At 42.4% G+C, this 14,970-nt stretch overlaps 1 protein-coding gene across 3 annotated transcripts in view; it reads right to left on the bottom strand.

The window, feature by feature from the left end:
* The window catches only part of Tmeff2 (transmembrane protein with EGF like and two follistatin like domains 2), a 275,486-nt gene extending 263,068 nt beyond the window's left edge, over positions 1 to 12,418 (bottom strand). For 2 of the 3 annotated variants that reach the window (XM_013353485.2, XM_013353484.2), the window contains exons 1-3: positions 10,546 to 12,418; positions 8,060 to 8,169; positions 247 to 376 (exon numbers count right to left, since the gene is read on the bottom strand). In XM_013353485.2, the coding sequence (XP_013208939.1) occupies positions 247 to 376; positions 8,060 to 8,169; positions 10,546 to 10,717 (412 nt within the window). In that variant the 5' untranslated portion in view covers positions 10,718 to 12,418. The remainder of the gene's footprint in view (positions 1 to 246; positions 377 to 8,059; positions 8,170 to 10,545) is intronic. The other variant, XM_005366363.2, reaches the window with a different exon arrangement.
* Positions 12,419 to 14,970: the final 2,552 nt, after the last annotated feature.

The raw sequence follows: 14,970 nt of genomic DNA, 5'->3' as shown, positions 1-14,970 counted from the left end.
GCCTGCCTCTGCCTCCCGAGTGCTGGGATTAAAGGCGTGCGCCACCATTGCCCGGCCTACATTTCTTATTTTTATACAGATGTATTTAATTTTTTTTTTAAAAAAAGAAAGCAAGGCTTTAAGAAAACAGAAGAACAAACGGAAGCCACAGTCAGTATCTAGTGAGGTTGGTGTTAGGAGCAAAGAGGAAACAAGAAGGGACTGGACTCGCAATCCATGTGGTTTTCAGGGACACTTGGCGCATACCTGTGGCACAGGATCCTTCTGAGACCACCAGTATCTCGCTCTGCTGCTTGCAGGCAGCCTGTCTCAGGTAGCACTCATTCTGGTAGCTCTCTCCATTGGAGCCACACACAGGCACATAGTCACTGTTGCACTGAGGAACAAAGATAAAAGAAAACACTATGGTCGTTATTGGATTCTGCATCCCTCAGACAGCCCCGATACATATAACCACTTCCAAAACAAACCACTCCTTTTGGTTGTCGGTGATCCCTGTCGCGTCCTACAAGGGTTTGCTTTTTTGTAAGGGCATCACCGAGAGATACACAAAGGGTCATGTCATGTTGTCCAATTTGTCATTTGATTTAGGCAGAGGCACCGCAAAGTATTCAAACTGATTAGGTGATTCCAAGAAAGTGACTGAGCCATTAGCCCACAAAAGATGTAACAACAGGCACGCCCCGATTATTTAATTTTTCCTGATAGGTATCCTTGCTGACTTGCTATGGTGAAAGCAAACAGCTCAGCCAGGTGAGGCTATTAAAATCAAAGCTGATTGCTATCTGTATTGGGAGCAGAACTATTTGGCTGAAATTTCAAAACTAAAATAACAAAAAAAAAATCCTTAGTTACTCCTTGGTTATTTTTTTCTATTTAATTTTAATATTGATACATTAAGAAATGTTCAGATAAGATATTGATCTGTTAATGACTGCTTATCATTAAAGCATGGAATATTGATAAAGATGAAGGATTGAAGCAAGACTTCGGAATATAGAAGGAAAACTTTCACAAGTAGTGAACTGCATATCCAATTTGTTGAAAATCCCAAATGATAAATCTTCGCGTTTGTTTCAGAAAGAGAAATGTTCATTTTTTTTTTTAAAAAAATAAGCTCATTATAAAAACTACATATTTCTACAATGGAAATTAGGCAACCTACCGGGTACAACCGTCATATTATAATCATACTCTAAGACATTAGAGATACTTGGCTGTGTCCTATACCTGCTAATTACACCAGAATGTGATTATCTGCTGATTGCTACTACCGATGCACTTCATTGTTTAATTATAACAAATGAAATGATCAAGATGATTATTCATCAAAGCTTGCCTATACCAGAAACTTGGGAAGGAATACCATGCGTGCAGATCCACGTGGAACTGCTTCTCTGTTGTCTACTTTTCATTAAAATGTTTGAACTTTGGATGTGCTATAACTGTACCCACAAAAATAAATCAACAACCTATCCAGGTTTCAAGGAAATTTTAATATGCATGTCTATATGCTTAAAAGTTGATCACATGTAAATTTGAACGCAAGGACTTATGCCAAAGGAAAAGAAAAAAACAGGTTTGAGATGAGAATTAATTTGACAACAACTTGAGGCATATTTGATTCCATAATTTCATACAGCACTTGTATCCTTTTATTCACAATAATCTATTTAATCCTTTCTTACCTTTACATAGCAAAAGTTTTATCATCCTGACAAGTTTATTTATTTATGCACTCATTTTGTGTATATGCCTGTGAGTTCATGTATATGCGCATGCCTGTGTGGGGAGCAAGAGGTTGACACCAAATATCTTTCTCACATCTTCCGTTTCATTTGTGAGTAAGGGTCTCCCCCTGAATTTGAACCCCCAGACTCAGCTAAGCTGATCCCGGGATCCTTCTCCCCATGATGTGGCCATGGTTGGGCACTGCCACACCCAGATTCCTACATCAAAAGTGTGGATTGAACTCAGGTCTGTATTCTTGCACAATAAACACATTAGTTTCTGAGCATTTCCCAGTCTTCCACACAGACAAATTACCTGTGATGTAAATCAGTGTTTTTTGAATGAAAGGCACATGCTATGCCTTTGATACACCACTGAATAAATTAAATATTAAATTAAATATTAATTGGTATTTTTCCAAAGAGCAAATCCAAATCTTAAGGTATTTATGATAGTCATGATTGCTAATGGCACGATTTCCTAGATATTTTAGAAATCTTTAAATTTATTTCCATAGTTAATAACTAGGCATTCTGGATGCTTTATATGCATTGAGTAATTCCATTCCACAGTTATACTGTTGGTTCATAAGTTGAGTATGTTTACATAGCTACATATGAAATTGATTTGATTATGATTTTTGGTAATCTGTCATTACTATTCAACTCAATAAGGAGTTCACTTCTGATTTGTGAAACCTGTGGACTGTACGTCTTCATAAGCTTTCTGTACATGTACACATACACACACACACACACACACACACACATGCATGCACATGCATGGACAGACAGATAGATAGATTAAATTACATTTGATTTCTGACTACTATAAGTGTATCTCCAGTGTTACTCAAGGCAAAGCCAATAGCCAAATTACAGTGAGATTTCAATTTTCCGATAATAACTCTTAAACAGTAAAAGAAAAGTTAAGGCTGGTGCTAATTTCAAATTTATGGCCAGAAGACAAATATGGCCAAGTACTGGGTAAATGCGCAATGTTCAGGACCTGGGACAGCAGAATATAGGTGGACTTTGGCAGGTCTCTAAAGCTACCGTGCTGCCTGAGAACTTGGAAAAGGGAAGAAGGTCAAGGAAAGAGATGGCAACAATAGGGACAAGAGGCTAGCTTCCTCTTCCTCAAACACACAAGAGTCAAAATTTATGTGGATGGCTGGTTTATAAATTTCTTAGGCTTGGGTCTGGCATTCTTGCCCCTGGTCATCTTTTCATTAGCAATGTTGGGTGTGCAGCTTATTTGAATTCACAATTTCTTCTATCTAACTCTGACTTTTTTTTTCTTTTTCTGTCTTCTCATGTGCTTCAGAAGGTGAGTCAACCACCAGGCCACTGGACTGAGTGGAGGATGGGAAGCTCTTATTATCTTTGTCACGGGCGATGACACAATGCTGATACGCATCTTAAAATAGAGAATAAACTGGTAGAGAGCTCGTATGTCACTTCTGTGGGATGCACTAAGCCAAATGTGAGCAGTGTTTAAAGCCGAGCTGCCAAGTTCCATGCAGAAGCCAAGAGGGGGATTTGTGGGGAGCTGCGAAGAGCTTAACTGTAGATTATCACCATGATGCTTTTGGCCCTTGGTACCATGACTTGCACGAAAGGAAACGGATGCTCTCAGGCACCAGAACTCAAGTGTGGATGCCTAGTCCTGGCTTGTCTTCTCTTTCTCTCCATCTTTCCATAGGGATTGGTTATGTTACTCCACGGCTAAAACCTTGTACACCCATAGTTTAGTTTCTTCATCTGAACTGGTGAATGGGGACATGTGGAGAACTAAGAAATTTATGCTTTAAAAACATAGAATTCGTTATAAGTAACACCTATTACATGGAAATTATTTGGCATTCATGTCACACTTTTTGCTTAGCAGAGTCATCAACTATCTCTCATGGTGAAATACTGTTTGTAGAATTAGAAAACAAAGGTATACACTCCACAGCTCTAGGTGAGAATAGGCTAACTTCTGCACTGAAATACACCAGATTCATGAAAAATGGTTGATGAAGGTAGTCATGGCATTGATCACGGTCTGAATAAGGGAAACTTGATGTCTAGTAACTTACTAAAAGTCTGCATGGTTGTTTGGTGAAGAAAAAAAGAAAAATAAAACTCAGATTATAGTTAAATCTATAAATGTATGTGTTACATAAACTTCTAAGAGGTATAAGTGATTCTGTTTTTCTTTATGTCTTTAAAAATCTCAAATTTATTTTCCAAATACATGTTTTCAGTAGGATGACTTTGTTCCCTAGTTTTCATATTGCTTAAGACAGCCACACACTACATTAATGGAGCCAACAGCTTGAATCTCTGAGATCTATGGAATTCATCTTTGCTACCAGGGAATAAAAAGACCATACAAGTTTTCACGTGATTTGATGCTTGTTTGGTTAATATGGATTTTCAGGCTGAGATTTCAGCCTCTAGAAGCTAAATGTGACTTAAGTTGCGTCTATTGCCAGCACCTTCCACAGCGTCTGGCATGGAGATGGTTCTCAACAGATGTTAAGTGAATTCTGTTATATTCCCAGTTGTCAAAGACTGAGGAAGAATAGCTTAAGATAATATAGTACTCTTTTGGAGGAGAAAATGTTTAAAAATCCATATGTGTTGTAGTTTGACCATTCCACCAGTAACTTTTACTTCTCTGGGACTACATCTCCCTGCATGTATACTGTTTATGGTTTTTAAAATGGGTAGGTCTTTGACTGTGGTGGGTGTGGCTGTCATTCTCCATGTCAAGTCACTGAAGAACATGGGTTTTACTTTGTTCCTCCTCTATCTCTGGATGCTTGCCCTTGAAACTTACCCACCATGCTATGTCAAAGCCCAAAGTAGCCCATGCAGAGAGTCAGGGGCAGAGATCAGCCATGCTCTGCAATTGGTGGTCAGGCATGAATTAGAGCCCTGAACTGAGCATGCCTTGAATGACCACTCCTTATCAGTGATAACAGAGAGTGCAGAGAAGCTGCTTCTAATAACCTCATCAAAACTACAGATCTATGAATAAGATAAACTTTCATTGTTCAGTCTCTAACTTCTGGGCAAAACTTAAAGCAACCCCAGTAATTGGACATTTTAGATATAAGACCTGGTTTATTAAGAGCAAATATTTAACACCCAAATTGGAATATTCTTGAGAAAATATAAAGCCACCTCATAATTTAAACTCATAAAATTGTCATTGATCACTCTGTGGCCAGAACTAAGAACAACTGTGTCTTTCTCTCTTCCTCCCCTCCTACCTTTCATCTGTCTTTTGATCTTCCTTCCTTCCATCCATCCACTCGTCTTTTCTTCACAAGTGATTTACCAGGTTGACTAGTGTATCTTTTGGTACTGTGATAGGAAGGTAAGATGCACAGGATTGCACGGCATTTTAATTTTTTTATTTCATTATCTAAGAATTACTGGTAGAGATTTAATACCCCTTATCCAAAATGTTTAGGAGGATAACATTTGAAATTTCGCCATTTGTCAGATGTCAGCGTCGACTTTGCCCTTTGAGCATCCATATTTAAAAAAAAAACAAATCTAAAATGCTTTTAAAAATTCAAAACATTTTAAATATGATGATGGATTTGAGAGTATTTTAGAATTTTGGTTTTATGGATTGTAGATGTTCAACTTATATTGCTTTGGTTCTTAATTATCGTCTATAATAAACTGGCACTGTTGTGTTATTGGAATTCTTCTTTGCATGCGTAATAATATTGAAAAATTAGAATTGGGGTGCTTTATAAATATATCAGTTGGTTTCATACTCTAGGAAAATGACTTAATGGTAAAATATTTATACTAACAAAAATAACTTTCCATATCTCATAAATGATGTAAAGGAATGTATGTCATTGGTAGAGCACTTCCCTCTCACAAGTTAAATCACCAGCACTGTAGAAGAAAGAAGGGAGAAGGGAAGAAAGGAATGATAGAGGAAAGACAAAAATGAAAAGTGAGCCAGTTAACCAAAATTACCGAATTTAGTTGTAATCATCAAGTGAGTTTTGAAGGGTGGGAATTAATGTCTGTTAAGGCATCTAAGGGAAATCAGGGTCATATATGTTCATTCTAGTGTTGAGTAAGAACACATACTGCAAAACATTATAAGTTATGCACAGCATGCATATTTATGATTGAAATTTATCTCACATCCAGAAAGACTAATGGCACATCCCATTTTAAATAGAATAACTCATGCTTATGTATGAAACTGCACAAGAAACAAAAGTTTAGGATACTATCTTGAAGAGATTTTCAGATCTCATTTTTTTCTCCAGATGAAAGTGGGAAGACATAAAAGAAAAACAAACAAGTCCACAAAACAACAACAACAATCCCTAAAGACTGAGAGGAAACAAAAAACCTCCCAGCTCAGGGTAGTTTCTCATTTTCATGTGATTTGTACAATTTTATCTAGACATCACTATGGTTTAGATGTTCAATATTTCTGATAATGCATAAAGTATAAATTTACTACTAGAGAGATCTTTTTTTTCTCTTGAAAGACTGACTATTGTAAAACACACATTAATAGCAATATAATCCAGTAGTAAATTAAAAAATACAAACTTGGAGCATATATTTTCATTTATTATTTGAAAGCTACTCCATAATTACTTAAGTTAATATATATTGGCTGACCGATGTATGAAAAGCATAAATCACTTGGTTGACAACCCCCCCTCCCCCCCCGGGACAGCTCAAAATCAAACACGGTTCCTTTAGGAAGAAAATGACATATTTCAATCTCCTGCATTTGTCCAGTTAGAAGTCTACCAGTTTCGCTTATTCTAGGTGAAGTATCAGAAAGACAAGCTCCCATTTAAGGAATGGTCTTCATGAACCATTCTATGATACTGACAAACCTACTTTCTGCATCCACCCTAGGTTACAAAAGTAAGAGAAAGTAACGGGGATCACACAATTTTCAAAAATCTGTAAAATTCCATGGGCCTTTAGTCATTTATCTGACTTGCTTTTTCCCACTTGGTTTATAATTCCTAAACTTATCACGCTCCACCACCCTCACGGAGCTCATCAGGAGAACGTGATTTGCCACTGGCTGTGGTAGAGACTTTGAAAGTTGATGCCACGTGCGTGTGATCGTCACAGACACATTTATGATGCGAGGGCAATATCTTCAAGAATTGTAAACTACCAATTGGCTCACTCTGTTTCTCATAAAGGAGAAAATAATACCCAAGGAACTTTAATCTTACCTAAAAGTAACTTGAGTCATATTTAAATGTGAATTGTCTTATCTTCACCAAGACAAATTCCCAATATTTAATATTAAACCATTTCTCAGTGTTGTATGTTAAATCACGTAGGTAGATATGTCTTATGTTTTTTATTTGTTCTGTAACTTTCTTTTTTTCATAGAATTTTGGAAGCATTCTTAATCTCGAGTGTAGTATATATTAGATATAATATGTATAGTATATCATATACCATATAGTAATATAGTATAGTATAATATATATAATATATACTGACTCAGTATATATTGGATATTAGTGTGTGCTTTTAAATGCAATTCAATAACTTAATAACAACAATGGTAGTATCAATTAAATTCAATTTTGGAAACTAGTTTTGATGATACTTCCCTTTGTAAAAAATATGCTTATCTCTCCAACTGTTGCAAACTTCCATGACGCATGGCAAAGTGCACCTTTCTTCTGCTTAGGACTCACTTTGAGGCTCTAAGTGCTCATTTGGGTTCCTAGGAGACTCCGGTGTCATCTAATGTGCTATTCTGAAAACCCTTAACCTATATTAACAAGGTTCATCATTTCCAAATTGGCACAGCAGTTTTGGAGTGACCTTAATAGAAGTCAACTTAAAATTGTCTCATATTGACAGGATAATGAAATGAAAGACCACTAAAACAAAGAACGATAGAGTTGAGAGAGAGAGAGAGAGAGAGAGAGAGAGAGAGAGAGAGAGAGAGAGAGAGAGAGATGATACCTCAGGAGAAGAAGAACAAAAGCACAAACTCACACTTTATATCCACTGACCTTTGACAAGTATCCTCAATCAACTGACCTATAAAAGCGTGCGTTCCACATCTATAAAGTAGAACCCAAAGCTGCCTGCTCCAGTGGCATTTCTAACTATGGCACACACCAGTCTCTAAAAGGCATGTCTTCTTGACACCAGCTTGCTCCCTTGGCAGTACCTTTGTGTGACGCCAGCCTCCCTTTGACTCTGCATAGTTATAAAACGCCAAGTGATGGGTTGCAGAAGCGACTCTCTGCCTTGCAGTCTTTGTAAGGGATTGAGGGTGCAGATAGCAGGTGTCTTACCTTGAACTGACAGACGCAAGTCACAGTGTCTCCAATCCTTAAACATTCCCCGTCAAATTTACAGGTGTTGGTGTCGCAGAGGAAGAGATCATTTTCTCTGTCGTCATAACCTCAAGTTCAAAGAGAATGCTCCAGTCATTTGAAGATGCTATGAATTCTTTTAAGAGAATGCTATTTTGTGGCACTAACAGAATTTTCTTAAAATTTAACTTCAGCAGCCACCGATGTTCCACAAGGTTGCTTTCTACTAACAATCACAAAATCTAGAGAAGGGATCAATAATATTTTATACTTCTATACCAGTTTCCTAGTACATTCCTTTTCGAGATCATCTTTTGAATTTTAGCTTGGATTAATGCTGACTTTGAATGGAAGTTTGATACTTGCTTCTCAGCTTCCTCATCCCCCCTCACTAAACAGACTATTATCAGTGGCCCAAACTCAACATTTTATAGAAACTCTGGTGATGGCGTGTGGATGCTATTTCTAGTATTTCTTTATCTTTAATTATTCTTTGCTATAAGGTCTAAAATGACTCTCAGTTGACATTTTTTTCCAGACAAAGAGGAAGCAAAACCTCAATAATAAAGATAAACAGGTTTGGCGTTTTCTATGAAGGTCTTTCAGGCTCAAAGGAAGATTGATCACCTCTCAGTTAACAGGGGTGGGAAGGGGCTGCCAAGTTCTCAACAACCTTGCTAGAAGTGCAGGTCATTCTCTTTAGTTAGTGCACCCACCTTTGAGATATATAGCTCAGAATGCATTTCTTCATTGCCAATGTCACACTCAAGTTAATTAATTAATGAAGCAAACTGGTCCTATTCAACATTAGCTACAATCAAATTTAAGGATGTTTTGTTCCCAGGTGGAACTTATTCTCTAAAAAAAAAAAAAAATAGCCTACAGGAATACAGGCGCCAAGAATAAGCTAGATCCATGTTGAGTTTCATAAAATGCCACATTTAGAAATTACCCAAAGCAGAACAGTCAATCTACTGACCCAGATATCATGGAACTGTAAATTTCAACTTGTCTTAAGAAAGCCCAAACTGGATTGGCATATATTAATTGCCTCTTGGGGTTTATCGTAGCCATTCCTTAGAACTGTGCATGCCTCCAGCTATAAGTTACACTTAATAATCACACCCTCTCGACAGTCACAGACCCTTCCTTTCACCTATATTTCTACAAAACTTCACCTCATTCTATTGTACCAGGATTTTATTTACAGAAAATAAAAGGCTATAAACACACTTGCTAAAACGAGAAGGCATCAAACCGTGAGGACGAATGCCCAGGCATGTTTATGAAGTTTAAAATGCCAAAGCTATCATACCGCAGTTCTTCAAGGTAGGCTAGAGGCTCTCCCAAAGGAAACGTAGAACAAGCCAGGAAGATTGCAATAGCTTCAATCTTTGGGCCCTTTTCAATTAGTGCTTCAGTAGGATGCAGCCTGTGAGGCTTGAGTATTTTTACAGGGACTGAATGAGCAAAAGGACTGCCTGTCACTCCAGGAAGCCCAGTGCAGAAGTGAAGGGGTTGGAACCCACTGTGATACTGGCACTATGTTTTCAGAAGCATCCAGGCTCGGGGCATCCCATCCTGGCTGGGGGAGAATCTGTGATCGCTTCTTTTCTCAACTTCTGTGCTCCACATAGGAGCTGAGAAAGCCTGGGTGGACATCCTTTGGCTACAAAATCAACCTCTTTCAAAATCAATGGCGTTTGCAGCCAAAGAAAGAGAGAAAGGAGGGAGGGTGACAGAAGAGAGGGAGGGAGAGAGAGAGGGCGCACCAGAGAGAGCAAGAGAGAGTTAAAGAGCTATAGAAGGGGGGGGGGGCTAAAGCTAGAGGAGGAAAGAGGGAGAGGGAGAGAGGGAAGGGAGGGAACAGTGAGGCAGAGGAGAGAGAGAGAGAGAGAGAGAGAGAAAGAGAGAGAGAGAGAGAGAGAGAGTCAGTTCTTGGAAACTTGCCTCCTTCAGAAATATCTGTGACCCAGTGCCCAGTGCTAAGCAGGAAAGCCCTGCATTCAGAAGCATTTTTTTTTTCCATGCAGGAATTAACGGTTCCCCCTGCAGTCATCAGCTGATCTATTGCTTTCTCGATTGTTCTTTCTCATAAAGTTATTTCTCGCACAGCTAGGCTAGACTTTTATTTTTGAAACGACAGGAAATAGTCTCTGTTAGGTGTTTCCCTAGATTCGAGAATCCAGAAAACTCCCTCCCTAGTATTTCTCTAAATCCTCTCAGCTCCAATTTGAGGGCAGACATCCAAGGTTCCCCCACACCTCCACTTTGTTCCTATCCCAGCACGCCCAGCCCTGACTGAAGCAGTTCCCAATGTTTCTCAGGATGGAGGTGGGAAGTCCTGGCTTCCAGGCAGTAGAAGGCGAGGGGCTGGGCAGACGCACAAGGGTGGGCTGGCAAGTCTGTACAGGTTCCGCACTTCTGAAGGGTGAAGGGGTGGAGGGCTGAGGGTCTGGACTTACCGGAGCAGTTCCAGCCGGTGGGCGTTTGGCAGTCACTTAAGGAGGTAGGGAAAGCAGCGAGTTTCACCGGGCGGGCTATGATAAGCAGCGTCACCGGCAGCAGCAGCAGCCAGCAGAAACCCTCGCAAAGTGTCCAGCTGCTGCACTGCCGCGGGGACTCCCACGGCACCATGACTACTTCGCGCAACTCTGCAGCAACCAACGGCTTCTGAAGAACACGGGATCGCGGTGGCCACGCAGCGGGCTACTGAGCATCCCGCGGACCAGGGCAGCAGAGGAGGAGGCGGCGGCAGGGACAGCCGGCTCTGGGGCTGCGGCCAAAGGAGCGCATGATCTCAGGAGTTTCAGCAACATCCAGTAACCCGGTTCAGCCCCGGGAGCGAGAGGATAGTCCGCTGAGAAGCTTCGCCCCAGATGCGGGGAGCTGCTGCCATAAGGAACAGGGTTGGGGCAAAGGAGGAACAGGAGACAGAAACCAGGAGGCAGAGAGGAGGCAGCCAGCGGGCAGGAGAGAGGCGCGCGACTAGACTGGGTGGAGGGACAGTCACAGCGCCCCGCAACCCAGCCGCCGCCTCTCGCGCTCTGCCGCCCGCATCCCTCTGGCGTTTGGGAAGCAGCAGGTCCTTAGCCCGCCCGGGGTCACGTGGGAAGCGGCAGTCGGACTCTGATTGGCGGAGCGGGATGCAGGTCCCGGGAGGGAGGGGTCGGCGAGGAGGTGCAAGGAGGAGGCGGCCACCAATGCCACAGATGGGCTAGCTCTCTAGGCTCTTGCCCTAGCCGGGCTGGGGCGGAGGCGGGGGGGTGGCTCCTGGGAGAAGCTCAAGCTTCAGGGCGGCTACTCCCACGCTCTTTCATTCCACTTGCCTCGCTGCTCTGCTCCAGGACGCCCCCTACCCTGCGTGGGGTCCGAGCTTGCACCTCTCTTCCGTGCGTGACCCAGGCTGCCAGCACCCGCTGCGGCTGGGTGGCCTTGTCTTCCAGCTGGAGATGGTGGGGGCGGAGGAGGTGGAGAATCAGCAGCCGCAGGGCAGCGAGGGGGAAGTGGGCAGGGAGCAGAGGGTGTCCCGCTGGCGCCGGTGGGCCAGAGAAGGGATCCAGGCTAGGCATGTCGTGGTAGCGTAAGAAGCATAAGGATGCTTCTCTAGGAGGTGGCCGAGAAAAGCGGGTGAGAGGTGGCCCTGTGATAGCTGGAAAGCTCTGTAAGGCTTAAAGCAGCAGCAGCAGCGGCTCCCTGAGGAGCTGCAAACCCGACGGTGCTCTCCAGGCGGGTGCAGCGAGTCAGTCTGCCTGGCTCTCCCTGGTCTCCTTGCCCCTCCCTTTCCCTTTCCAGGCTCTCTGCAGTTCAGAACCGCTAGGGCAGCTGAGGTTTGAGTCCCTCTTCCCCGCGCGCTCTGGTAAAGCCTGGAACCTATTTGTGTGGCTGTCTAAAAGGCGCAGCCAAATGTGCTTGGAAGGTCAGTTTTGGTTGGGACAGGTGGCCATGAGGAGCAGCAAGAGGTTTCCCTGCATCTATGCTGAGGATGAGTTACAGGGCGATTCCACAGCCAAGTGGCGCCTTGGAGGAGAGGATCCGCTTAAGCTGCATGGGCAGTAAGGGGCACTTTACTCCGCGGCTGCCGGATCACCAGCGACCTGGGCGAGGCAAGGGTGTCTAACTGGGCTCCAGTCACTAGCTTGCTCCTCTCGGTTCTCTTTCGCCCCAGAACTCGGGAAACAGCAGAAGGCTACCGCTTTCCTTCTGTTGCACTCCAGGCAGTTAGAAACACTCTATAGCTTAATGGCATGTTAGCTTGTAGGGCCCAGAGCTATCTGGGACGTTGATGGAGAGGAGTGTCTGTCTCCCGCGACTCTAGTCTCTACTGCAGTCACAGGGTTCCTTGCAGCAGCTCTCTCTCTCTCTCTCTCTCTCTCTCTCTCTCTCTCTCTCTCTCTCTCTCTCTCTGTGTGTGTGTGTGTGTGTGTGAGATCGTTCAGTTATTCAGGATTTCTTTTTTTTCCATCCGCACCATGCATGTATATTCCCTGGTTTCTCTCTCTCTCCTCTTTCTTCTTTCCCACTCCCTCCTTCTCCCCTTCTTTCAAGAGCTCGCACGACCTTCCTCCTTTCTTAAATTTCCTTGTATCCCCTTCCAGCATCTTGACGGAGAGCATTGTCTTAAGGCATCTAACAGGCAATTAGCGTACCTTACCTAAATCACTTAAAAGAGGCTCTAACAAGCTTTGAAAAGGGTTACTCTCTACCCTCTGTAGACACCACCAGGAAACAAACCATGCCAGAGCAATCCCTTTAAGTACTGTGACCTCCAACCTCCTCCCACCCGGATGCCTTTTAACTTCGTCTTAGAGAGATGTGATCCCACAGCACCTCTGAGCCTCAAAGCCACCTCTCTTTCTTCCTCAGTGTGGAACCTTTTCCTTTATCTCACAGATCGGGCCCCCTCCCAAGACGAGCTTTCCCCTCCTCTGCCCACCCTTAAAGCTATCTGAATCTTGGTGTCTCTTGCCCCAGGCAAATAAGCGGCCACAGATCTCAGCTTTCCACTCAATGGCATCTCTCACCAGCGAAGACTCCATTAACACAGATCAATTTGACCAGACGTTGGAGGCATCAGAAAAATCGGCTTTTAGATGAAGCAAGTGAGTTGTTGAAGGTAAAGGAATGCCCAGAAGATGGAGCTGCCAAAGATATCGCAAAAACAAAGAAACGGAGCTGCTTTTCATCGGAGACTGCAACAGACCTTCAAGCTTAGTGCAGACTCAGCCGCACCAACCCCACAGTACAGAGTGAGAACCTGGGATTTTCCATACCAAGGCTCGACCGGAGATCAGAAACTAATTAGGCATGTGAAAACAAGCTCCATTTAAACTAAAGACAAAGTCCTTCAGACACTGTGCTTTTGCGTCGATTAGGATCAGAAACCAGAGCTAGGAATGCAGGGCTTGACTATACAGAATTTTACAGAACCTCTTCGCGAGGAAATTTGCTATTGCGTTCTCTGCTAAAATTTTGGCTAGTGTTGTAAGAATGTGTATTCTTCATACTCTTTGCCCACAGTAACTTAAAACGTCCGCGGAGTCAATTGCTGCCTGAGTGGTTAACACAGCCCCCTCCACGGGGGTTCTTTACACTATTAAGCCAAGCCCTTGGAAGCAAAGCCTTTCATTGGGAATTCTGTGCCGCTGAGTCCCTTACTAAGCATTTGGTGGTACAGTGCCACCAAGAAACGGATTCTGCAACTGGCAGGCACCACCAAGTGGCAGAAGAACATCATTCACTGAACAGAGCACTGCATTGTCCAATATGTAAATAAAACATGCATATTATTTAGTCTCCATTAGGCACCGAGGAGCTAGACAGGCACGTTTTATTATTGTAGGATTGTCCAAGCGCTTCATATCTTTTCCCTTAGGTTCAAATCAATTTCCTCATGACCATAAACTTTCAAAGTATGCTTACGAATTCTACCTTGCACCATCTATTATATGATTATTAGTAATTTAAGTGAACTCATACCTTGAGTTTTCAAAGTTCCTATTTAAAACAGTGCATGCTGTCTTCAATATTCCTGAGTTAGAATACTTTAGTTGTGGGACATATTATCTGGAATTGATACAAGGACCCAGAGAGGTTGACAGGCGTTCAGTTAAAAAATTGCAGGTAGGTGTTTTGTTTTTTTGTAGAAAACTATTTTAAATTTAGCTTTTGTTTCCAGCTTTGTGAACTTAAATAAATTTGCGTTTAATTTGGATGATTTGTATGAGTCTGAAATTAAAAAGTCATAATTGTCCCTTCCCCTTTCCTCCTTCCTTCTAACCCTTCCCATGTATTTCTCATAAATCCATTTCCTTTTTTCTTTAGTTATTGTTCCACAGTGCATACATACAAAAAATAACTTACAATAAAACATTTGGGAAGAGACTGGGGGATAGCTCAGTTGTGGAGGATTTACCTCCTATGCGGGGGGGGGGGGCTCTGGGTTTGATCCCCAGCACAACAACAACCACAGACTATTTTTCAAGCAGAGCAGACATCATCAAGACCTGTGAGATTGCTCAGGGCTTCTGAGAACTGCGAAGAGAGAAAGGGATTGTTCTAGAAAAGCAATGTTGACGATAAATGAGGTTGGAAAAATAAGACAGGAGGGATTTGTTCTTCTCTCTCTAAAGCTTTCTGATTGTTCAGTAGAGGGAGGGTACAGATTGTGCTTTGTCGTATGTCAGACATTTTAGTAAACAGAAAGAAACATGTCATTGGGTCCCTACAACACCCTTTTGGAGACAAAAGTGATAACTAGTCTTTTTTTTTTTTTTTTTGGATTTTCGAGACAGGGTCCTGGAACTAGCTCTTGTAGACCAGGCTGGCCTCGAACTCACAGAGATCCGCCTGCCTCTGCCTCCCGAGTGCTGGGATTAAAGGCGTGCGCC

The sequence above is a fragment of the Microtus ochrogaster genome, unplaced genomic scaffold, assembly GCF_000317375.1.
Source record: "Microtus ochrogaster isolate Prairie Vole_2 unplaced genomic scaffold, MicOch1.0 UNK8, whole genome shotgun sequence".
Taxonomy (NCBI): Eukaryota; Metazoa; Chordata; class Mammalia; order Rodentia; family Cricetidae; genus Microtus; species Microtus ochrogaster.
This window is presented reverse-complemented; position numbering and strand designations above follow the sequence as displayed.